The sequence below is a fragment of the Artibeus jamaicensis genome, unplaced genomic scaffold (assembly GCF_021234435.1).
Source record: "Artibeus jamaicensis isolate MK-2021 breed Jamaican fruit bat unplaced genomic scaffold, CSHL_Jam_final scaffold_1964, whole genome shotgun sequence".
In the NCBI taxonomy this organism is placed as follows: Eukaryota; Metazoa; Chordata; class Mammalia; order Chiroptera; family Phyllostomidae; genus Artibeus; species Artibeus jamaicensis.
This window is the reverse complement of record NW_026522030.1, coordinates 6,900,319-6,922,460: the sequence shown is the minus strand read 5'-3', so window position 1 is coordinate 6,922,460 and position 22,142 is coordinate 6,900,319. Positions and strand designations below refer to the sequence as shown.

Here is a 22,142-nt window from a genome sequence, read left to right as displayed (position 1 = left end):
GTGGGAAGATGGGTGCCTTTGGAACCACGCAGCCCCAGGCTGCGGCACACAGGGTCCTGGCCCCAGGTGCCACTTTAACACCACCCTTGAGGCCCACGGAGCTAAGCCTTTGGAACTGGGCATCACTCACTCAGTTTAGTTGGCTGACAGGTTGGAGCTTCACTGGCCGAGGGCACAACTTCTGATCTACCTCGGATCAGGTTCAAGGTCTGCTTTCTGAATACAGTTTGGGGACAGAGAGCAGACAGTATGGGACAAACCCACTCATCCCTCAGTCTTCCCTCATTCTCCCAGAGAGTCTTGGCTGCAGACCTGGGTTCTTCGAAAGGCCTTTTGTTCCCCCTGAACCACGCGAGACCCCCCCCCCAGCTTGAATTTTCCTTCGCGGAGAAGAGTGTGGGGTCTGGACAGGGAATTGGCCACCTTCCTGGGTGGCTCTGATGGGCTCTTCCGCCTGCATCTGCCTGCTCAGGGCAGCAGCGAGGCTCGTAGCCACCCAGGAGAACTCCTGGAACACAGAGGCAAGTTATCACCCAGTGGAGTTAAAAAGAGCCACCGGAACCACAGTGGGTGTGCGCGCGCCCTTTTAGAAAGGAGAGGAAGCCTTTCACAAGACAGTGAAAAGGCCTCCACTTCCCAGATTTCAATCAGGTCTTTTGGCAGAGGCTGGTAGTGTATTTCTATCCTGGCCAGCAAGTTCGTTTCCCTCTTTGAAACAGCACCAGAGCCCCAAAAGATGGGGACAGATTTCCCACAGACAGGCCTCTGCCCAACACAGCAGAAGGGCCGCCCCCCCACCCCCACCCCACCACTCTCCAAACGTGGCTGTCTCCCAGCCGGATTCTGGCGCGGGAAGACTGTGTGGCGCTCCCGGGGATGCTGGCAGCGGCCCCACCGCTTGGCTCCAAAATGAGAACCATCTGGTGGAGTGAGGGAAGTCAGGACAGTGCCGGGAGAGAGGCAACTCTCCCGGTGGCAGCTCCATGCCGGTAAGATTACCAGGCACCAGGCAGGGGCCATGGGGCAGCAGAGCCCCAGAGGAAGCACGCCGCAGGGAAGTCGCCTTTGAAACTCAGCAGGCCTCTGAGTTCACGTTGCTTCCTCCTTTCTGTTGCTTTCATAAATGTTTCTTCCAGGGACTTCTGGGATTCATTGGTCTGGTTGGGGAGCCAGGAACCGTGGGAGAAAAGGTAAGTTGTGTTGAGGGGAGCATACAGACAAACAGAGCTTGTGTTTTGCAGTTTTAAAAAGACAAAGGGGCCAGTTGACCTGGGGGTTTCAGACTTCTTTCTCCTGTTCTCTCCTCGTTGCCTTGGCATCTGGACCCCCCAAAGAACCCTTGTCCCTCCTGTAACCGAGGCTCAAAGAGAGAAGGTGACTTGCTCAAGATCACCCAGGCAGGAAGTGGCAGAGCTGGAATTTGAACCAGGTTCAGTACCCAAGGCCACACTTTGCTTGCTAAGTCATTCTGCCTTGTGCCGACGCCCAGCTCACCGATAGCCCCTGGTTTCCCTCTTCCACCCAGGGGCCCTGGAGGGCACTTGCTTTCCTTTGTGTGGGCTTATCTCATCCCCAGGCAGGCCTCAGGGGGAGCCAGTGTTCTTCCTAGTGGGTAGATGGAGACACTGAGGTCCGGGGAGGAGCAGCGTCTACCCCCATCTGACCCCACCTGCCTTTCCAGCCTCATCATGAGCCTCCCTCCTGTTCACTCCCTGTATCCTACACCCTCTGGCCACCACGTTTTTCTCCCCCTTATCCTTCCCCTTTTCCTCTTCTTCCTTTTTTTTTTTTCAAATTTAACTTTTTATTTTGAAATAATTAGAGTCACAAGAAGTTGCAAAAAAAAAAAAAAGTACAGAAAGATCCAGTGTGCCCTTCCCCCTGCTGCCCCCAGTGGTGACATCTTGCATAACAACAGTGCGATATCAATGCCAGCTCTGCCATCTCTTGTGGTCAGAAGGTCCACGTCCCTCCTCATCTACGGACCAGGCCGGCCAGTCCTGCGGCCAGGAACACTTTTCCTGCTCCCGCCCGCTCCACCCTCTTTGCCTAAATGACTCTCGGTTATCCCTTCCCTCTCAGCTCCAGCTATACTCCCTCAGGGACTCCTTCTCCAGCACATCCCCGCAGCCCCATGGGGCCAATCCCGTGTTGCAAAGCCTTAGCGGCCGAGAGCCACTCTGTCACTGTGGTAACCCACTTTATATCTGTTTTGGTAACTTGGGTCTCCCTCCCTGCCAGCAGGATCTGTCTATTTCTACTATCTTCTGGGTCCTGTACATCATGCTGGGCACATTGTAGATGCTCAGTAAATGTTTGCTGCTGGCTGGGTGGGTGGGTATAAGAAACAGGGCCTCACAAAAACAGGCAGGATCTGAACCCAGAGCCCCTGCCTTCCAGCCGTAGCTGTTGGCTGTGCGCACCGTCCGCAGGTCTGCCAGAACGGGTTGAGAGGGAGAGTTACAGCTCTGATTCTTCTAGGTTTGGGCAGTGGGTGGGGACAGGGAAAGAAATGCCTTCCCTTGCCAGCTGCACCTCAGCCAGGGGTGCCAGGCCCAACGAGGACCACATGACGCGGGCCCAGACCTAAGGGGCCATGCGATTAGTGTATCCTTACTCAGGACCGTCCTTGCCCGAGGGAGCCCACTGTGTGGCACGCTGTAGTGGAGCTGAGGCCTCCTAGGACTTGCCGGGGGTGTTGGGTTCTGCTGAGTAAAGGTACAGACCCCTGTTCTTCCCCTGTCACCACCCTGGGGTGACGTGTCCATGAGCCGGACAGGGACTCTCTATAGACCTTGGGCAAGTCCCTGCCCCTGTTTGGCCTCTAGAAGACCGTCTGTATCATCCTCTGTACCTGCCCCCCACAGAGCCGTCCCGTAGCCGTGACTCCCCTGAATTGTTGTCTCCATCACAGGGTGACCGTGGCGTGACGGGACCCCCAGGAGCACCTGGACCCAAGGGGTCAATGGTAAGGAGCCAGTCCGCACCCCTGTGCCCCCTTCTGTCATAGCCATGGGGACAGCCGTGCTCTGCCTGCCCCAGGCACTCAGGACGATTTGCTCCTTCTCCCTCCAGGGGGCCTGGCTGCTGCCCCGTGTCCGGGGCTGGGGCTGGGCCAGCCCAGGTGGGACTGGAGGAGGAAGAGGCACCTTCCACCGCTGAGTCCCCCCTTTTCTTCTCTCTGAGTAGGGTCATCCTGGAATGCCAGGTGGAGTTGGGACCCCTGGAGACCCTGGACCCCCGGTAAGCAAAGCCCTCATGTTCCTTGGGCTCAATCCACTGTCAGGTAAGGATGAGGAGTCCAGGCCTCAGAGTCAGACAGACCTGGGTTCAAGTGCCAGCCGCACTACTCCCTGGCTGCACCGGCAGAGCAGATCACTGAACTCTGAGCGTAAATTTCGCTCAGCTGGAAAATAGAGAAAATAGTCGCAGTCGTGATAGCGTGATGGCTCCAGGCAAACGAAACCATGCGGCTAATGTTCATTAATGACATAGTGACATTTATTCCATGGGGGCATCTTGGTCATTGTTACTGTTATGGCTTTGTCCATTTACCCGGGAAATACTGTGTTATATGTGCCCGGGGCCTCGCCAGGAGCTGGGGATTCGGCCACCAACAAGGCAGAAAGTTGTCCCTGTCTGTCCTTGAGGAGCTTATATTCTGGCCTGGGGGGGAGAGAGGACCCGATAAGTAAGAAACGCCTGCTATGGGAGAAGGAGGGAGGACAACTAGCTGAGGGTCAGAGCCGAGGACGCAGGGGTCCTGGGATTCGTGCGACCACTGCGGGGCCTGGGATCTTCCTGAGGACCCCAAGGCAGGGACGGGTGGGAGAGGCGGGAGGGCTGGCGGAGCCGTGTAGTAGGAGCACCCAAATTCAGCAGCCCCTTCACTCCTTCAGGGGTGATGTAGGGGCAGGGCGAGCTGGCTTCCTCTGGAGCACGGGGAGCTCTGTCCCTCTGCCTCCGCCATGGAGACTGGCAAGAGCACACACCTGAGCCAAGGCCGGGGCTCAGGGCTGGGAGCCTGCTCTGGGAGGTGGAGGGGTACACGGCAGGCAGGTGGAAAGGGTGTGGGGGGAGGAGGCCAAGCCCAGTCAGAATCCCCGGGCAGGACTGGGGGATGATGCCCAGGTCCCTTCAAAGCCCAAACTGAGGGGCTCTTTAGAGTTTGATGAAGGAGGGCACTAGAGCCTTTGAAGATCTGAACCCCAGGAAAGTGGGCACACACCAGTTCTGTGTGCCAGTTAGGGAAGCAAGCCCAACTGAGTTCCCACACTTCTGCATGTACCTACTACACGCGGGGCCTGTGCTTGGCTCCAGAGACACGAAAGTGGTGAGAAACAGATCTGCTCTTAGGAGTCGCACTGTCTAGTGGGAATGCCAAGTATAAACATCCTCTCGCTCATTAACATTTTTTTACTGAGCACCTACTATGTGCCAGTGCCAGGCAAGTAACCATCATCCAAACTCAGAAGTGCCCGGCAACAGGGGGGCTCTGTCTGCCCCCCATGATCCTTTTGATGAAGTAGAAAACATGTGGAGTACAGAGTTGGGACCAGAAGCCAGCACTCTGGGCCCCCCGTGCTGTGTTTTTCCCAGTTCATGAGGAGGAGGAGAAGCCACATCTGGCCCGGGGCTAGAGGGGCTGGTCGCAGGCTGAGGCACCCTGCTTGGACTCCAAGGGCCCCGGCCACCCAACCCAAAGGCTACTGTCCTCCCTCCCTCCCTCCCCAGTGTTCACAGGACCTGAGTACCAGGCCCAGGAGTCTCCCCTAGAAATAGAGTGATTAGAACACGTCAGCGTGGGAGGATCCCAGGGTCAAAGCCCAAGTATAAGGACGCTAGGGACCATTATCCACTGAGTGAAAGCAGACAGATCCCAAGGTGGCCACTGACCCTTCACTGCTGCAGTGTGGGGCCGGTCCGCTGGACCTCCGGGGCTCCTTCCAGCCAGCCGGCTGCCCCTCATGCTGCTGGGGAAGTAAGAGAACGCAGAGGTCCCCAAACCCAAGTGCAGCATCAGACACCCGTGAGTCACATGCTGGCCCCCCCCCACCAGCCGTGTGCTTGTCGGCAACACCCGTGGCTTCCCTGAGCCTCAGTCTCCCCATCTGTAAGCCAGCGCGGTACTCCCTTTGTTATGAGATTGTTGGGAGGCCAGTGATACTACAGTTTGTGATGTCACTGCTTAGCAAACTACCTGCATATGCTAAGTGCTTCGTGAACGGTGGTAGTAATAATAATCACTACACTAATTGCCACAGTTATTGGTAAGATAATTACTAATACATTGCTGATGTTGCTCTTCACCCTGGATTAGCGTTTTTCCCACTTTTCCAATCACTTTAACATCGTGTTTTTCTGCATCCCTGAGGTCAGCCAAGATTATTATCGCCATGACTGGGAGAGGGGATGCAGTGGAGGCATGAGCCCTGCAGTTTCTGGCAACCTCCTTTAAGAGAGCTCATAGCTACTTTTTACTGGGGACCTTCCAGGTCACTGTGTCTTCTCAGCAGGTCTTGGAGGCAGGGACTCTTCTTACCCCCATTTTTAGCTGATGAAACTGAGGCCCAAAGAGTTTAAGTCACTTGCTTAAGGTCACAGAATTACTAAGTGGTCGAGCCGGGACTTGAACCTAGGTCTCCGGTGGAGCAAGCAGTTGGCTCATTTAAGCTCTCCACTCTGCTGCCTCTGCATCAAGACTTGGCTCCTGAAATTTCCCAGTAACACACTGCATGCCTTCTGCAGTCTGAGATCCCTCCATAAAACGATGCATCCCCTTTCACTGAGTCCCTGTGTTCTCCGCCATCCAAAAGTCCTATCTGCCTGTTTATTGGGCCTAGCCCGGGCTCCCACCCTGCTTGCTCTGCTGAAAAGGGGTCAGGCTGAGACCCAGCCCCTCACATCATCAGCAGTTGGACCGTCTGCGCCCCTGGAGGCCATAGGGAGAGAGAGATGGAGGGAGCTGGAAGAGTCCTTTCCGAGGCCACAAACAGAGCTGGGCCTCTCCCTGGCATCGGGAGGGGGCTGAGGCCGACTCTTCCTTGTGAAAGGGGCACGCCTAGCCTGGGCCGGGCCGCGGAGCTGGGAGGCCCCTGCAGCTGTCGAAGGGGTCCTGGCCGGCCATGGGGTGCAGCTGCTGCAGCTGGGGCCGGGACCCGGGGAGGAGAATCAGGCGGCGAGCCCGCCCGCTTCCTCTCTCCGCCTTCTTTCTCTCCCTTCCCACCTTCTGCCCTCTCAAGTTGTTCGCATATTCGTCATTCCTTCTGCAGATTTCTAAATCTGTGTCATGGGCCTGTGCTGGACCAGGCGCTCAGAATTCAAGGAACAAGGCCAGTCAGTCCTGTGTCTTCTCTCCCTCCCTCCCTGACTCCCTGGTGCCTCTGCTTGTCATTCCAACATCAAACCGAGGGAACTGGGCATCCTCCCAGGGCCAGGCCAGTTCCTTTCTCTTTGCCTCCCCCACCTCCACTTCTCCACCCAGCCTCTCTCTTGACCCTTTCTTCCCACACAAGCTTCCCCTCCTCCTCCCTCATCTCTAGGCTGTGGTCTGGTTCTTCCCCCTGCAACCCCAGGGCTCTTTCTAGGCTCTCAGGCAGCTCTCAGGTGATACTTGGGGACAGGGGCAGGGACAGAACTTGGGGTGCCACATTCTTCTTGCTGATGGGGGGAGAAAAGAGGAAATGGGAATTTAAGGAGACCTTTTTTCAGAAATGCCATGTAGCTTCTGATTGTGCATTTTGAGAAAAAGAAGGAAATGAGTCACACAGGGAGGTCCATCCTCACTATAGATTCCTAGGGAGGGCCAAGGCCCCCGTGGAACCCAGGGCAGACTCCTGCTCAAGGTTGTGCTTATCCCGTGCCTCCCCTAGCCGGACAGATTGCCCCACTGGGCCAGACCCTTTAATACAAAGGCTGCGGAGCCCAGGCCGGAGGCTGCCCCTGAGGCCAAGCTTTGCCCCCGACTACTGCCCCCTCAGTGTTGCACTGGGTCCCTAAATATGGGCTTCTCCAAACACTCTCCTCCTACAGGGTCCTCCAGGATCTCGAGGTCCACCAGGCATGAGGGGAACAAAGGGACGCCAGGTAAGTGGGGCCCAGCCCCCGGGGGCCGACACTGGTCATCTGCTGGAGAGACCACATCCTATACTTTGCCGCTTGCCCAGTCCTGAGATCTTTGACCTTCACCGCACCAGGCAGGGTTCCAGGCTCACTGCAGGACCCCACCCCAGGCATCTTTTCCAGCCCATTTCTGAGCACCAGGCCTTGCCAACTAGTGGGTGCAAATGGGCTCTTGTCCCTTCATTCACTCAACCGTCTTTCACTCACGCCTACTCTGTGCGGGCCACTGGTGGAGGCTCTGTTGGTGCCACAGAGACTAGGACCAGTATGAGGTGTCTGCCCTCATGACTCAATCAAGTTGGCCAAACAGACAGTTTAGGGTCATGAGCATGTCATCAGTGGAAGCGTAGGGCAGCTTGGAAGCCTGGAGGAGGCACCCCACCCAGACAGGGTACCAGGGAAGGCTTCAGGGAGGGGCCAGTGCTTGAGTGATGCCAGATTCCAGGCAGCGGGAAAGCTCCAAGGCAAGAGAAGGTGTGGCATGTTTAAGGATCCCCATTGATTCAAGGGAGAAGGAGGAGACCAAGAATCAGCAGGCACCAAGCGAAGTAGGACCTCAAACACCAAAGCTAGGCTTATGGGCTATGCTCCAAGGGTAGCGGGGAGCCATAGAGAGTTTTAAGCAAGGACTGACCTCAGCGTTATAGCAAAAGGTAATTGCTAGTACTTACTATGTGCCAGGCATCATCTTATCACATATATTAGCTCATTTCATCTTCAGTGCTACCCTGTAAAGCAGGTGCTATTCTTATTTCTGTTTTATAGACAAGGAAACTAAAGCACAGAGAGGCTAAGTTGCTTGCCTCAAGTTGCAGAGCTAGAAAGTGCAGAGCTGGGGTTTGAACCCAGTGGCTCTGGATGTTTTGCATACGGCATGCAGCCTTATTTTCAATCACAGGGAAGGCAACGGGTGCCCAGGTGCTGGGGCCATGTAGCCCTGTAAAAAGGAAATGAGACAGCCCAGGTAGTGCAGGCGGCCCGGGCCTGCTAGCCGAGCGCCACACGGGGCTTCTGCGATGGTTATGCTCCTCTTGGCTGAATTTCAAGTGGCTCTAAATTTTCCCCTGAACCAGATGGCCTGAGCAGGCGGCCTGGGAAAGCGGGGATTAAGAGGCATTCCTCTGGCCCGGCAGGGCCCCTCCCAGCATGTCCTGGGTCTAGGAAAGTGGCCCACGGCCCATTGACAGCCAGGTCCCACCTTGACCTTGCGCACATTTCCTTCTGGAAGCCCTGTTAGCTGGAGGGTGAGCTACCCTGGCCCAGGCCCTGCCCCTTCCCTGCAAATGGAAGGCACAGGCCCCCGTCAGCCCCCCTTCCCAGCAGTGGGGGGAAGAATGTATCTCCTGCTTGAGAAAACCCAGTCTCCCAACCACATCAAAGTCTGAGGCTGGGAGGGGAGCGTCAGGACCACGAGCCCTCCCCCTGCTGGGTTTGGCAGCAGTGCAAAACCTGTGGGATCTGACAAGATTAAAAGTAAAAGAATTTAAATGTCCATCTAAAGGTTGATATGATTCTAATGTAGGTAAAGCACCACGTATCCTATGTGTAAAATATAATAATCATTACTCAAAATACCTAAGAGCAAATATAAGGCACTTTTTAGCAGTGAACTAGTAAATCCTGGCATATGATGTATTTCTAGCCTGAATTTTCATCTTTTCATTGGTTGTTTGAAGTCTCTATTCTGAGGAACATTTTATAAAAAATACATTTTTTTAAAAACCTGCGGGTCCCCAGCCTACCAGGCCACTGTTGGTCACTGCACAGATGGGGTCACTACTGAGGACAGTGGGGGACCTAGAGAGGCTCCCACTGTTCTGCTAAAAATCTCAATTCTAGGCAGCCCCCATCCCTGGGCCCCTGAAGATCCTGGCTTTGCAAGGCCTTTCCTAAGGCCTTGCTGCTCTCCAGGTCTCAGTTTCCTATATGTGCCATGGACAGTGGACTTGGAGTTCTGTCTGCAAGGCCCTGCCCGCTTCCCTGCTCATGTGCAGATGGGCCCTGCTGTCCCTCACCCCCCAAGTCCCCTCCCCTCCTGCCCTGGGAATCGTGAAAACTAAGGGATGGAGGCCACAGACAGGATGGGGCCCTGGACCCTCTGCTCTTGGTAGAGCAGACAGAGCCTGGGTAGAATTGCAGACAGAGCCTGGGTCTGTGGGCCCCATTTGAACGAGCGGGAGCTATGAGGTCAGACAGGTGTAAGGGTGACTCTCAGGGTTCCCAGTTATGAGCTCTAGGACCTCAGTCCAGTGTGTTAACCTCTCTAAGGCTTGGTAGCTTAGATGTTAGGAAGAGGCTGTAAGGAGCCAGAATTTGAACTTCAGTCAGCTCGATGCACACTTTCATTCACCACTACCAGTCACTGTGTATCAGTGTGGAAGTGAGCTGCCCATCACAAGAAGTGTGCAGGTCTAGGCCTACGAGAGCCTGCCAGGAAGGCTGCGTGTGCAGGGTGGGGCCGGGTGATGGAGAAGACCATGGCAGACTGCACTCTCCCTCCACTTACCCACTTTGAAGGAGCTGGGAGGATTCTGAGATTCAGGTGCTGACACTGGATTCTGCTCCCGTGAGGGGGCTTAGAGACCAGCAGACCTGGCCCTGAATCCTGACTTCCCCTCTGTGAGCCTCCAATTTTCCTCTGTGAAGTGGGTCAGCAGCAGAACCAACCTCATGGATGGCCACGGGGATTATGTCTCTTCATCAGCACATCGTACAGGTCAGCTCCGGATAGGCAGCCGGGCGTAGGGTGTGCTTGGCAGGTACTCATTCCCTCTGTCATCCACTTCTCTTCCACAAAGCTGCAATTGGCCAGAGTTTCTGTCCCAGGCAGGGGCTCCTCCCACCAAGCCCCAGCTGTGACTTCAGACATCTTCCTGGGCAGTGGCTCCAAGAGAATAGACTTGTGGCTCTAAGAGAAATCCAAGCCTGCCTCCCGCAGGGCAGCGCAGCTGTGTTCATTTGGGGAAGGACGGAGGACCCGCAGGACACAGGTCAAGCTGCAGAGTGGCCAGAGCGAGGGTGCGCAGGGGTGTGGCCGCCTTTGTCCTCTCCCTGCACAGTGGGAAGTGAGGTGAGGGTGGCCGGGGCCTGTTGCCTCCTTCTCCCAGTGGACAGGAAGGTTGGTGCTCTTTCTCCTGAGCCTGCCTGAGCTTCCGGAGCCCTCTGGTGTGCCCAGGAGATAGCAGAGTGCCCTGGGTAACAGGGGTCTCAGACCTTGTCTTCTCTAACACCCGCCCCAGCGCAGAGCCTTCCCGGCAGACTCTCCTAGGCCCTCACCTGAACCCTGCTGTGATGGGGTTCACTCTCACACTGATGAACAGTGACAGATGGTGGTGGGGAACCACGCGCATCTGGCTAGCTGACTTGGTTAAAATTCTGGCTCCTCTACCTACTAGTGGTGTGACCATAGGCTGTTTTCTTATGCGTAAATGAGGACAGTAGCTTTCACTATTGTTGCTGCTACTGCCCTTGTCATGGTTATTACTTCTTCAGAAAGGCCTTGATTCCTGGGACAAATAGGGTGCTGTGTGATTGAGGCCAAGCCCTTGACCGACCCTCTGGGCCTCTGCTCCACTCCCAGAGCTCTTCCTTTCTGGGGAGGCTTATGCCTCAGCGAGAGACAGGCCAGAGGCCAGAGCACATCTCTCGGAAAGGCCCAGGTGCCCACCCTTCTGCTTACCCTCTGTTCTGGCTCCCAGATGTCCCACCCACGATGTCCCACCCCAGTCTGGCTCCATCTCCACTGGGTCCCTGTCAATGAACCGGGGGTTCAGTCTAACACATGGTCTGATAGTGTCTACCTGAAACTGAGGCCCAGAGAGGGGAAGGGGCTTTCCTGGGGTCACACAGCAAGCTGGCATCAAAACCAGAACTTGCACCCCCATACCCTGTAATTAAACCTCATTTCGGACCTGTGAAGACTCTTAGCCAGTTCTATGCATCATGATATAAGCTGCCTGTCCTGGGGAAGGGGCTGCATCCAGATTCACCGAGCCATTCCTGTGTCCCTGACCCTCGGGAGCCTGCAGCCTCCTCTGGCAGAGCCAGGTTTTAATGAGCACTTACTATATAGGCCAGGCGCTGAGCTGCCCATGGGCATTATAAAGAGTTCTCATCCCCATTCCTGAGATAACTGAGGCTGAGCAGGGAGCAACCCCTTGTCTCTGGGACATGACATTTCCAGAGCACCACTGTGCCTACCACTGGACCTCCACTGGGCTCTGGGCTCGGGGACACTGGGAACAAAGGCTCCCAGATGAACTACCAGACCACCCAGCTGCAGCCCCCACCACCTCTGGGTCTCCCACCCCAGCTGATGTAGTCAGTGAGACGCTATTTAAGGCTGTGGTGTGGAGCTGAAGCGGCCAGAACCCCAAGCAGCAGATAAGAGCCATTGTCATTTTTTCCAAGTCAATTATTAATCAACAAAACTTCCTTGTTCAGTTTTTAAGTAATTTCTCCTTTTGTTTTCTCATCCCTCATCCCCCCCCCACCCCACCCGGCACCCAGGCACTTCCCTAGCTCCCTTTCGTGGCCGGTCCACAGGCTCCCAGCCTGGGTGGGCAGCCTCCTTCACGGGATCCTCTTCATCTTTCCAGTGCAGCCTCTCTGCCCCCAACAGAGCAGACACCGCAGTGTTCGCCATGGGGGCCTTTCCCAGGGTGCCCTCTCCCAGCTGTGTCCCACCCCGTGGAGGGGAAGCTCAGGGCAGCGGTGGAACCCTGGGAGGGATGCCAGCTGCTGATATGCTAGGGAGACCTCGGACAGTTCACTTCCCTTGGCCTCTGTGTTCCCATCTGTGCAGTGGGGGCAAAGGGAGATTCTACCTGCCCCGGAGACCTTCTAGCTCTCAAAAGACCAAGAATTTTGTCACAAGGCTCAGCCCTGAGTCCAGAACTCCAGGGAATAGCCGTTGGACCCACGCCCTGCTCCTGTCCCCTCCTCACGTGAGCTAGGCCAGATGAGCTTGGACAGCTGGCTGGAGGCCACCAGCAGACCCTCTCCAGGTCCTTCTCTGTCAGTGTCCCCAAGGGCTGTGGTTTACATACCTGTTTATGCACAAGTGTGCTCTAGGAAAAACATGCGACACCACAGTCTAAGACCTGGCTGTGGGGACTTGGCCATTGGTCTCTTGGCTCTGGACCTCAGTCTCCATGTCTGTGAAATGGGTTGGCTGGCCACCCACCCGTGGTCTCTTTAATCAGCGTTTAAAGGCACCACTGACCCCATTCGGGAGTGGTAAGGCCTCTCGCGGAGTGCACCCATGGGAGGCCTCTGCAGAGCCGTCCCAGCAGACACTCTGCACAGGGTGGCCTGCCTCAGGGTGGGGGTGAGTGGGGAAAGGCAAGGAGAGGAGGGGGCCTCAGGCTCGGCAGGGAAGAGCCCAAGGCTCCGGCCAGTCCCACCCTCCTGGTTCCAGCCCGAGGGAGACCCCTGCTGTCCACTGTGCTAGTCCCTTTTCCCTGTTCCAGGGCCCCCGAGGACCAGACGGACCAGCTGGGGAGCAGGGGCCCCGGGGTCTGAAGGTATGAACCACGTCCTGCCCATCCTCTCACTTCCCATGCTGAGTCACGAATCCAGGAAACAGGCTCGCACTCTCCTTAGCACCAGGCCCCTAGGGACAGCCTGGAGTCCCTGAGAGGCTGTAGGGCGGTTCCCGAGAGCTCACCCAGCCACTCCTGCCCTCCCCGCACCTACAGGCACACACACACACACACACACACACACACACACACACACACACACACCACTAAGCAGCAAGCACAGGGGCCAGGGAAAGGGAGAAGGAGCTTTGAGACAAGAGCGAGAGTGAGCAAAAGCCTGTGAGTGAGAAAGAGAGTGGGAAGCATGCGAGTGAAGAGGAGCCACAAGTGGCCTCTGGCCCTGTTCCCCGGACCCTAAACCCCTCCAGGCCCCTGAGAGCGAGGCTGCTTCCCAGTCCTTTCAGGCACATGTGGTCCTTGGTTCTCAACCCAGAGCACCTAAGGCGAGCCACTCCCGTTGTTGGGCCTTAGTTTCCCCACCTGCGCATTGCAGAGAAGGGTGGATCCCGTGGTTCATTATATCTCCCATGGGAGTGTGGGTCCCCCCTCTGTCAAGGGGCCTCCCAGGTACCCTCTCCACCGCCAAGTGCTTTGCTTCCCGCAGGGCCCGCCAGGACCGCAGGGCCGACCGGGCCAGCCTGGGCAGCAGGTATGTCGGGCCACGGCTGCCAGCCCCCCGCCCCGCTCCCTGCTTTGTGGCCTGTGCCTCTAATGAACTCAAATGTGCTTCCAGGGCGCACCTGGTGAGCGAGGGCACTTGGGCACCCGAGGCTTTCCTGTAAGTAGCACTGGTTCTTGAAATTCTGTGGGCTGTGTGGGAAGATAATAGCCCCTTAGCCAAGTTCCCATCCTGCCGTGGAAACTCCAGTTTCTAGTTGCCACTCTCGGCACTGAAGACCCTCCAAGCACGCCTCTTCCCTTGGGACTCGGCGACCCCATCTATCACCCAGCAGAGGGTGGGGGTGGGGGTAGGACCTTATAAGCTGAGATGGCTTGACTGAGGCCAAGGGGACAGGCAGGGTGGAAAAGACTAAAGTCACCTTTGCTTGTCCCTACAGGGCATCCCGGGTCCCTCGGGCCCGCCAGGCACCAAGGGCCTCCCAGGAGAACCGGTGAGTGCCCTTCCCCTCCCTCCTTGCATCTCTGCCCAGGCAGCTGGTGTGGGCCAGGGGTCACCCAAGGAGAGAAGTTGGAAGGCCACAATGCTGGGGCTGATGGGACAGCCTCGGGTGTGGGAAGAGCGCTGGCTGGGGAGTTCAGGGGCTCTGAGTTGAGTCTAAGCATGAAGCCTCAGTTTTCTTGCTAGTAACATGGGAATAATGGTCCCTACATTGTCATCCTGTGGTGGAGATGAAAGGAAAAAATGTGTAGAGAGTGCTCAGCACAGTGAAAAGGGAAGGGAAGGAGGGAGAGTGAGAATAAACTAACAAGCCGACTGAGAACTGCAGGGACCAGCTCTGCTGGAGGGGTAAGAGCCAGACATGGGCGGTGGGGAGGGGGCACAGGTCGAGCGCTGGGGAGCCCCGTGAGGGGGCTGTGGAGTGCTGCTGCTGGGGGTGGGGAGGAGAGGGCAGAGGCTCAGGGGTCTCCAGGGGCTCAGGAGGAAGAGCCCCCAATGGGGCAGGGACAGCATAGGAGGCTCCTGTCCCCCAGGCCGTACTCCATTCTCACATCTTGAGGCCCAAGCAGATGCCGTCTTGAGCTAGACCAGGGCCTGGGGTGGGAGTTGCCAGAAGTAGATCTGAGGTGGAAGAGCATGAAGGCAGAGGGAACAGAGTAAGCAGAGCGTCTGAGCTGGAAGGCTTCTGAGCAGAGGAGGACCCGCTGGGTTTTAAGTAGATGAACAGAAGGGTGTGCAGATGGGTTGGAGGGTACACTGGAGATACCAAGATGCTCAGCATGGCACTGGGTTGGAGGCGTGGGCTGCACGGTGCCAGGTGTTGTGGGTGCTCGCCATACCCACACCTCAGACCGGACTATCAAGCCTCAGGCCAAAGAAGGCCCAGTCTGGATTTTCCCAATTGTCTGTGGATCTGTCTGTCTTCTAGGGCCCTCAGGGACCCCAGGGACCAATTGGGCCTCCAGGAGAGATGGGACCCAAGGTGAGTGCTGAGGGACCCGTGTTTGTCCCGTGACGCTGCTAAGGAGGTGGCAGCCCCTCCCAGACTGCCTCTGTAGGGGTCTCTGCCCAGACCTGGGGTGAAGGTTGTGAACTGTGTGCTGCAGAGACTGAAGAACAGGCACCCTGGCCAAGAGGGTAGATGCCCTCTGATGGCAGAGGGTGAGGAGCTGGACGCCTGGTCCCAGGCGCCACGGGTGGGATGCAGGGTGCCAACACCCTCGTGGGGGTGGGGGTTGGCAACGCCTCCTCTATGGCACCAGGGAAAGCAGCAGTGCTCCCACCCTCACCCTGCCAGGACTTCAGCCGAGCCCAGGTTTGGGTGCAGAATCAGCCCTCTTAAGGCCAGGCAGTAGGGAGCTTCGAAGGAGCCTCAGACACCCCTGTCTTATCCAGAGGAGAAAATCGAGCCCCAGGGTTTAGGTAGCCATGCCAATGGTGATAACTCGGGACCACTTCCCGCCCTTGTCTTCCTGGACCAGCTGCAGAGAAAAGGGCTGGAATCACTCAGCCCTGAACACAGCAGTTGCTGGCTTCCTCTCCCGGCCTTATGTGAATCATGAAATTTTCCTCCTCGTGCTTGCCAAGGGGCTCCTAATGTGGTAAACCACACTCTTGGGGAGGGAGAGGGCTCAAGCAGCCTCTGGGGAGACCCAAGGCTCAGCTGTCCGAGCCAATCACCGCTTTTCCCCCGGTTCCATCTCCAAGCTCCGGGACCCCTCTGTGTGTCTCATGCTGTGTGACTTCAGGCACATCCCTTGCCCTTTCTGAGCCTACCTCAGTTATCTCGTCCCTTACAACCCAGGGCCAGACCTTGGTCTGGAAAGGACCAATGATGTTTTCTTGCAGGGCCCACCTGGTGCAGTGGGAGAACCAGGACTTCCTGGGGAAGCCGGGATGAAGGTGAGGAGAGATAAAAGCAGAAATGACTTGCTGAAACCAGCCTCCTGCTGGCAGCCACATGCCCCCAATCAAATAGAAACAGGCCTTTCTTGTGCCCTGGATAATGGGTTCTCTGTGCACCTGGCTGGGGAGTGGCTCCTGGCCATGGCCATAGCTGAGGGCCCAGCCAGCCCAGAGCCCACACCAGCACCACCTGCCCAGCAGCATTTTCTTCAGCACCTGCCCCTACCCCCACGCTAGGGCAGGCAGCCCTACCTCCTCGCCTCCCGATACCATCTGCATTTTAGCACCAATACCGCTCTTTACCTGATGAGAAAACAGGCACCCATCGATACCTGGGCTCCGGAGAGAGCCCCCTCCCGCTCCATTGTTAGAAGAGGACTCTGGTCGCTTAGCAGGCCCCAGACTGGTGCTGGTGGCCTGAGGGGTCCTTGAGGGGCTGTGGGACAGGAGGAAGATGACCTCCCATCCGTGCCTGAGGCTCCCAGCATTCAGAGGGAGTTGGACCAGGCCTGCAACTATCTGTTTGGCTTCCAGAACCCTTTGCTCAAGCAATGCTGAAAACCACCCCTTCGATAAAACTGACAGAAGGGGAGCCATTGGGTCGGGGCAGGGCTGCGGGCTCAGAGCTCTGCTTCCCCCTGTGCCCTGGACACCAGCAGGGAGGCAGTGCAGCTCGGAAATCTCTGCAGCAGAAAGATTGGGGTCTCCTGGGGAGGGGTGACACTGATTCTGGCTTAACGGGAGCCTCTTCCTGGTTGGGTCTCTCTTCAAGGCACTCAGGGAGAGGAAAGGAGGTGGCCAGCCAGAGTGGCCATCGCTGCACCTGACTCTGGAGCCAGCCTACCTGTGTTTGGATCCTGAACCTGTTACTTACTAGCCACAAACTTGGGCGGGTTACTCAACCCCTTGGCCCTTCTGTGTCTTCATTTATTTTTTAAAAAAAAAAGACGCCTTTCCCAATGGAGTGGTTAGGAAGATTAAATGTGTGAAATAAAAATGTGCAGTGACCCTTGACCAGCACAGGTTGGGACCATGTGTTCACTTACACAAGGATTTTTTCAACTGGCTGGTGCAGTTCAAACCTGTGGTGTTCGAAGGTCAGGTCCGACGTGGAGAATCTGAGGTGTGGGGTGGCTCTAGTTATGTGCAGAGTCTCGACTGCGCCCCTAACCCTGGCACTGTTAAAGGCTCCATTGCACTTAGGACAGCGTTATGTAAGTGTGATGATGATGGTGGTGGTGCCCCAGGCTGACTGCAGCAGGGGGCCTGGTTGGTGTTTTATAATTTCTCTTTGGTTCTTGGGAAGAGAGGGCTGCCTCCCCCACCCCCCAACTGCTGCCAGTCAGAGCTTGTGAGGGCTGGGGCTGGTCCTACACACCCCCATGGATTTGTATTTGGTTTCTCTTAGGGTGACCTTGGGCCTCTTGGCCCCCCCGGGGAGCAGGGCCTCATTGGGCAGCGGGTAAGTCGAAGCAAATGTCTTTCCCCTGGGAAGCTCCCCGCCCAGGGGTGTTTGGGTAGGGGAGGGCCTTACTCAATGGCCCTGAGCCTGTTTCCTCACTCGGAGAAGGAGACTGGGAATCTCAGCCTCCCTTGGCGGGTCAGCGTTCCCACAGTGCCGAGGCGCTCTTCAAAGAGCAGCATTCTGCGGTCCGAATGTTTGGGACTCGCCAGCTGCTCAGAGCTCCCTCTGGCACATTAGCAGTAGCATTTTCAAGGCTCTGAGAAGGCCTGCAACCAAGAAATCGGTTTCTCTTGGATCAATCCAGGGTCTGGGTTTCATTCCCAAACTTGCTGGCAGGAAAGTCAGAGGGCTGGCCTCACTTTCCTCATCTGAGAAAGGGGATCCCACCAAGGAGCCCTAGATGGCTCACTCCGATTCCAGGGGCAGCGTCACCAGCGGCCACCATTTGTGGGGGCTTATACTGTGCCCTGGAGGAACCCTTAAAGGAAGTGGCATCAGCCCCACTTTCAGATGAGAACACAGACGCCTATGGGGCTGAATAGTTTGCTTGTGGTCAAACCGCCTGAGATTGGGAAGCCCAGAGGGAGCGTTGAGGTCTGCCTGACGTCAAAGCCTTTCTCCCCCACTAGGCTGCGCTGCTTCCCAGGCTAACTAACCATCTGGGCGGCTCTGTGACCAGCAATTTCTAACTCGAGTCCACAGGCGGCCCCTGCCCGGCCTACCCTGCAGACTGCGGGCTGTGCTTGGGGGCCTGCCTCTTCTTTCTGGGCGCTGAGTGGGGGCCTTAGCCTCCTGCCCATTCACGGCCGAGCCACCCACTGGGTGCTGGGCCTGCTAACTAGAGGTCGGGGACTGGGGTCTTGCCTCAAGGAGGGGAGGAAGTAAAAGCACACGGGGCCCCCGCCCCAATAATGCCTCCTCGTCTCTTCTCTCTTTCCAGGGAGAGCCAGGCCTCGAGGGTGACGGTGGCCCTTCAGGGCCCGACGGGCTGAAGGTAAGTGTCCTTTTGGTGTGGGGTCTGGGACGGAGGGGATGTTCCGGAACTGCCCCTACCTGCCCCTCCACTGCCCTCCCATCCAATACCCAAGTTTTCTCCCAGAAACGTTTGGTTCCCATAAAGCTCTGAGAGCAGAACTCCAGCTAGTTCCCAATGAGAGTAGGTGGGGGGTGAACCCCCCAACACCTGCCCCCCACCCCGCCTACTGTGCCCACCCTGCTCAGGCAGTTTTGAGGGTCATCCCCAGCCCACTCTCCACCCCTCCCCACTTCCCTTCTGCTCAAAACTGCAGCTTCCCTTAGCCAAGCTGGGTACCTGAACGCCCGCCCCATGCCAGGCCTAGAGCCAGCAGCTTTGATGTTGGTTATCTTCCAAACATCCTAAATGATCAGGGCAATAGTAGTCATTACCACCCATGGCCGTAACCCACTACTTCCGGAGGACTGGTCACACACATACAAGGTACTATGCTAAGTCCTTGAAATGGATCATCTTGATCCATACTGACTGCAGGGATAAGTTCTGTCTTCGGGTAAACTGAGACTCAGGGCTAGGCAACTTGCCCAAGGACACACAGCTAATAATTAGCACAGCCAAAACCCAAGCCTTGGCTCGCTCTGTTCACCATGTTCCCGTTCTAAAGGTGAAGAGGCTCAGTGGGAGGTAGTGGCGTTATCCATTCAGTGTCTGTAGGATCCAAACTCCAAAGCCGGGGCTCACTGGCATCAGAGCCCGTGGGCCAAACTCAGACTGGCTGCGTCCCATAGATCCATCTGTCAACCATAGATGCTAGAACCTTAAGGCGGTATTGGAGCTCCCCCAAACCCCGGGCAGGCGGGCACTGCTCTCTGATTCCAGCCCTGCCTCCAGCTCAGGCCCAGCCCTGGCGTCCGACTCTGGCCCAGCATGGCCTTGCCCCAGAGCTGACTTGTGACACTGTGTGAGTCAGCTCCCCAGCCCAGGGTCCCAAGTGCCATGTCCCAGGATTCCCTGTGTCATCCATTTACTCTCCATATGACCTCAGATAAGCACCTCTCTTCTCTGGACCTGAATCGCCCTCCCATCCCGAGACCCCCACCCCCACTGCCCTGTCCCCTATGTTGCTCTTTTCCCCCCGGGACACCTCCATGACAGCCGCTGGCTGGTTCCCATCTGCCCTACATTTTTCTTGCAGGGGCAAGAGCGCCCCCTGCCTGCCTCTCTCCCTCTGCACCCTGCTGCATCCTAGGGTGTAACCTGGGATCCCCGCAGCCCCTCCACACCCTTTCCCAACTGCCTGCTCACTGTCTGGCGATGTTGAAGAACATTGTGGCTAAAATGCTCTGTGTACTCACTGTGGGTTTGCACCACCTGCCTTAAGAGCTTTACATGAATTAACGCATTTAATCCTCCCAGCCACCCCGTGAGCTAGATACATGGCGATCCCCACTCTGCAGATGAGAAAACAGCCGCAGGGCTGCAGCCTGCTCCCCTTCCGGGCAGCTGCCTGATTCTCCTTAGAACCCTGGCTGTGGTGGGATGGGAGGGGTCTTCAGACCTCGTGCCTCTCATGGTCTTTCCTGCTCACTGGTCACAGCCCCCCATCTTTGGCTGCTTCCTCTGTCCCTCCCCCCAAAGCCAGTTCTCCCCCAGGCCCTGGGCCAGAGGAGTCATGCAGGGTCTTCCCTGGTCCTCATGGGGCTCCCAGGAGAGAACCTGTTTTCTCCATGGGGTTTATTGAATCACCTTCATGGCGAAAACAACCTCTGGGGGGTGCACAGCACTTCATGGTTTACAGAGTGATTTTATGCTGATTATCTCTGCTGACAACTAGCCCATTGCGGTGGCGGGGATGGTGGCGGTGACTCTTGGTCAGCATGTGCTCCAGAGGCTGTGCTAAACTGTCACGTGGAGTATTGTCTTTCTGCCCTCATAGTTACACTCTTGTGCTTATTTTACAAATGAGGGAACTTGCCCAGAGTTGCACAGCTATTGAGAAGTGACAGCAAGATTTGCGTTTAGGCAGTGTGACCCCAGAGGTGAGTGGCATTGTCCCCTGAGCACAGAACCTTGAAATTGGAAGGAACCAGAATGCTGGGTGCTCACCATGCTCTGCCACAGACTTACATGCAACTTTGGGAAGTCTCTGCCTCTCTCTGGGCCTCAGCTTCTTCGTCTGTAAACTGAGAGAGTTGAGCTAGTCAGCTCGTAAGGCTCTCCTGGGCGTTAACAGATGTCCTAGCACCCTGGGATTCTCTAGAACCCCCAGAGCCCATTTTGCATGGAACCCACAAAGACCCCCCCACCCCAGCTGTGCGAGAGAGAGCCCAGGCTGTGGGAGTCTGGGAGGCCCTTGGAGCCGGAGCTCCTGCAGGGCCCGCCTGGGGCCCCTCTCTGCAAACCAGCTCAGCCGCCCAAATGGCTGCCTGCCTCTGAGAGCTAGGACAGTAGGTGGCCAGGGATGACGGGCCAGAAGGGGAATCCTGGAGCCAGGGGCATCTGTGAGAAGGTCATCAGGGCTGGCCACTGTCTCCATGCCAGGCCGTGCTTGGAATCGAAGAATGTCAGGGAGCAGGGACCTCAGAAAGCCACCTGCTCAGCCCCTTTCTGGTGCCCAGGTCTGCTCTGTGCTGGTCCACGCAACAGCTTGGAGTCTCCCCAATCTGCATCATCTCGGGACCTCTCTCCAGTGGAAAGTCCTCCCTGGATGAGCTAGAAGCTGCCCCGCCATCCCCCAAACCAGCACCGTGCACCCCACACCAGCACCGTGCACCCCACACCAGCACCATGCACCCCACACCAGCGCCATGCACCCCACACCAGCCCCATGCACCCCATATCAGCGCCATGCACCCAGAGCGCAGGCCCCAGCAGGGCCGGCCTGTGGTGGGTCCTCTCAGCGATCCTGTTCCCACGCTCTGGCTTCACACCCTCTGAACCCACTCTTTCCCCTGGATGCACACCAGTTTATCTGTGTCCCTCATTAAGTGCAGTGCCAGGAAACAGAACTGGCAGAAGACACTTTGCTTCTTGAAGCCGCTCCCCCACCCACGTCCTCGTACCCATGACTTCATCCTGTCTCCTGAGGGCCTCTCAGACTGTCACAGCTGGGCCATCTTCAGAATGGCCATAGGTCCCACCAGGCCTGCCAGCCCTGGTGGGGGCAGCCACTGATGGGCACTGCCTTGTCCCTCTGTGGCCACTGCCTATGCTGCACCTGCTCTGCCATGAGGCCAAGGGCAACAACCCCCGCCCCCTCTGGCCCAGCTCGCCTGCCAGACGTGGCCAGGACACGGCCAGGGCTCTGTAAGTGCTGGTGCTTGTCCACTCACCAGAGGGCATGCTGTGCAGCCGGTGAGAATGAGAACCATGCAGAGCAGGCGGCAGTGGGAAAACGTGCTCACAGTAGACAAAGACATTAACGAAAATAATTACAGGACTGTACAGTCTGATCGGATTATGCCTTTCCAGTTTAGTTTATTGCTAACTGGCTGTGTAACCTTGGAACCGTTACTTTGCTGCCGAGACTGGTACGTAGCAATCAAAACCATGACCTCTTATTAATGTTGTAAACTGTTTGCATGTCAGCAAAGGTTGAAAATGCAACTCAGAAAAATGAAAAAAGTTTGAAGAAGCAGAGTTAGAAGAATTTTTTTTCTTTATAAAAATTTAGCCCTGGCTGGTGTGGCTCAGTGGATTAAGTGCTAGCCTGCGAACCAAAAGGTCACTGGTTCAGTTCCCAGTCAGGGCATATGCCTGGGTTGTGGGCCAGGTCCCCAGTAAGGGAGTGTATGAGAGGCAACCACACATTGATGTTGCTCTCTCTCCCTTCCTGTCTCTCTAAAAATAGATAAAAATAAAAATAAAACATTATTTCAGAGTATTATGATTCTTGTCTTCCCTGGGTATCTACATGGGAAAGAGCAACCCTGGTCTCCTGAACCTGGCCCCTTCCTGTGAACTTTGTGAGGTGGGTGTGGTCAGGGTCCTCCCTTGCCTGAGCCACCCCCT

At 56.6% G+C, this 22,142-nt stretch overlaps 1 protein-coding gene across 4 annotated transcripts in view; it reads left to right on the top strand.

The window, feature by feature from the left end:
• The window catches only part of COL27A1 (collagen type XXVII alpha 1 chain), a 128,327-nt gene that overhangs the window by 76,602 nt on the left and 29,583 nt on the right, over window positions 1–22,142 (top strand). For 3 of the 4 annotated variants that reach the window (XM_053656263.1, XM_037139479.2, XM_037139477.2), the window contains exons 25-36: window positions 1,137–1,190; window positions 2,915–2,968; window positions 3,190–3,243; window positions 7,033–7,086; window positions 12,594–12,647; window positions 13,270–13,314; window positions 13,399–13,443; window positions 13,724–13,777; window positions 14,714–14,767; window positions 15,634–15,687; window positions 17,099–17,152; window positions 18,096–18,149. In XM_053656263.1, the coding sequence (XP_053512238.1) occupies window positions 1,137–1,190; window positions 2,915–2,968; window positions 3,190–3,243; window positions 7,033–7,086; window positions 12,594–12,647; window positions 13,270–13,314; window positions 13,399–13,443; window positions 13,724–13,777; window positions 14,714–14,767; window positions 15,634–15,687; window positions 17,099–17,152; window positions 18,096–18,149 (630 nt within the window). The remainder of the gene's footprint in view (window positions 1–1,136; window positions 1,191–2,914; window positions 2,969–3,189; window positions 3,244–7,032; window positions 7,087–12,593; window positions 12,648–13,269; window positions 13,315–13,398; window positions 13,444–13,723; window positions 13,778–14,713; window positions 14,768–15,633; window positions 15,688–17,098; window positions 17,153–18,095; window positions 18,150–22,142) is intronic. The other variant, XM_037139478.2, reaches the window with a different exon arrangement.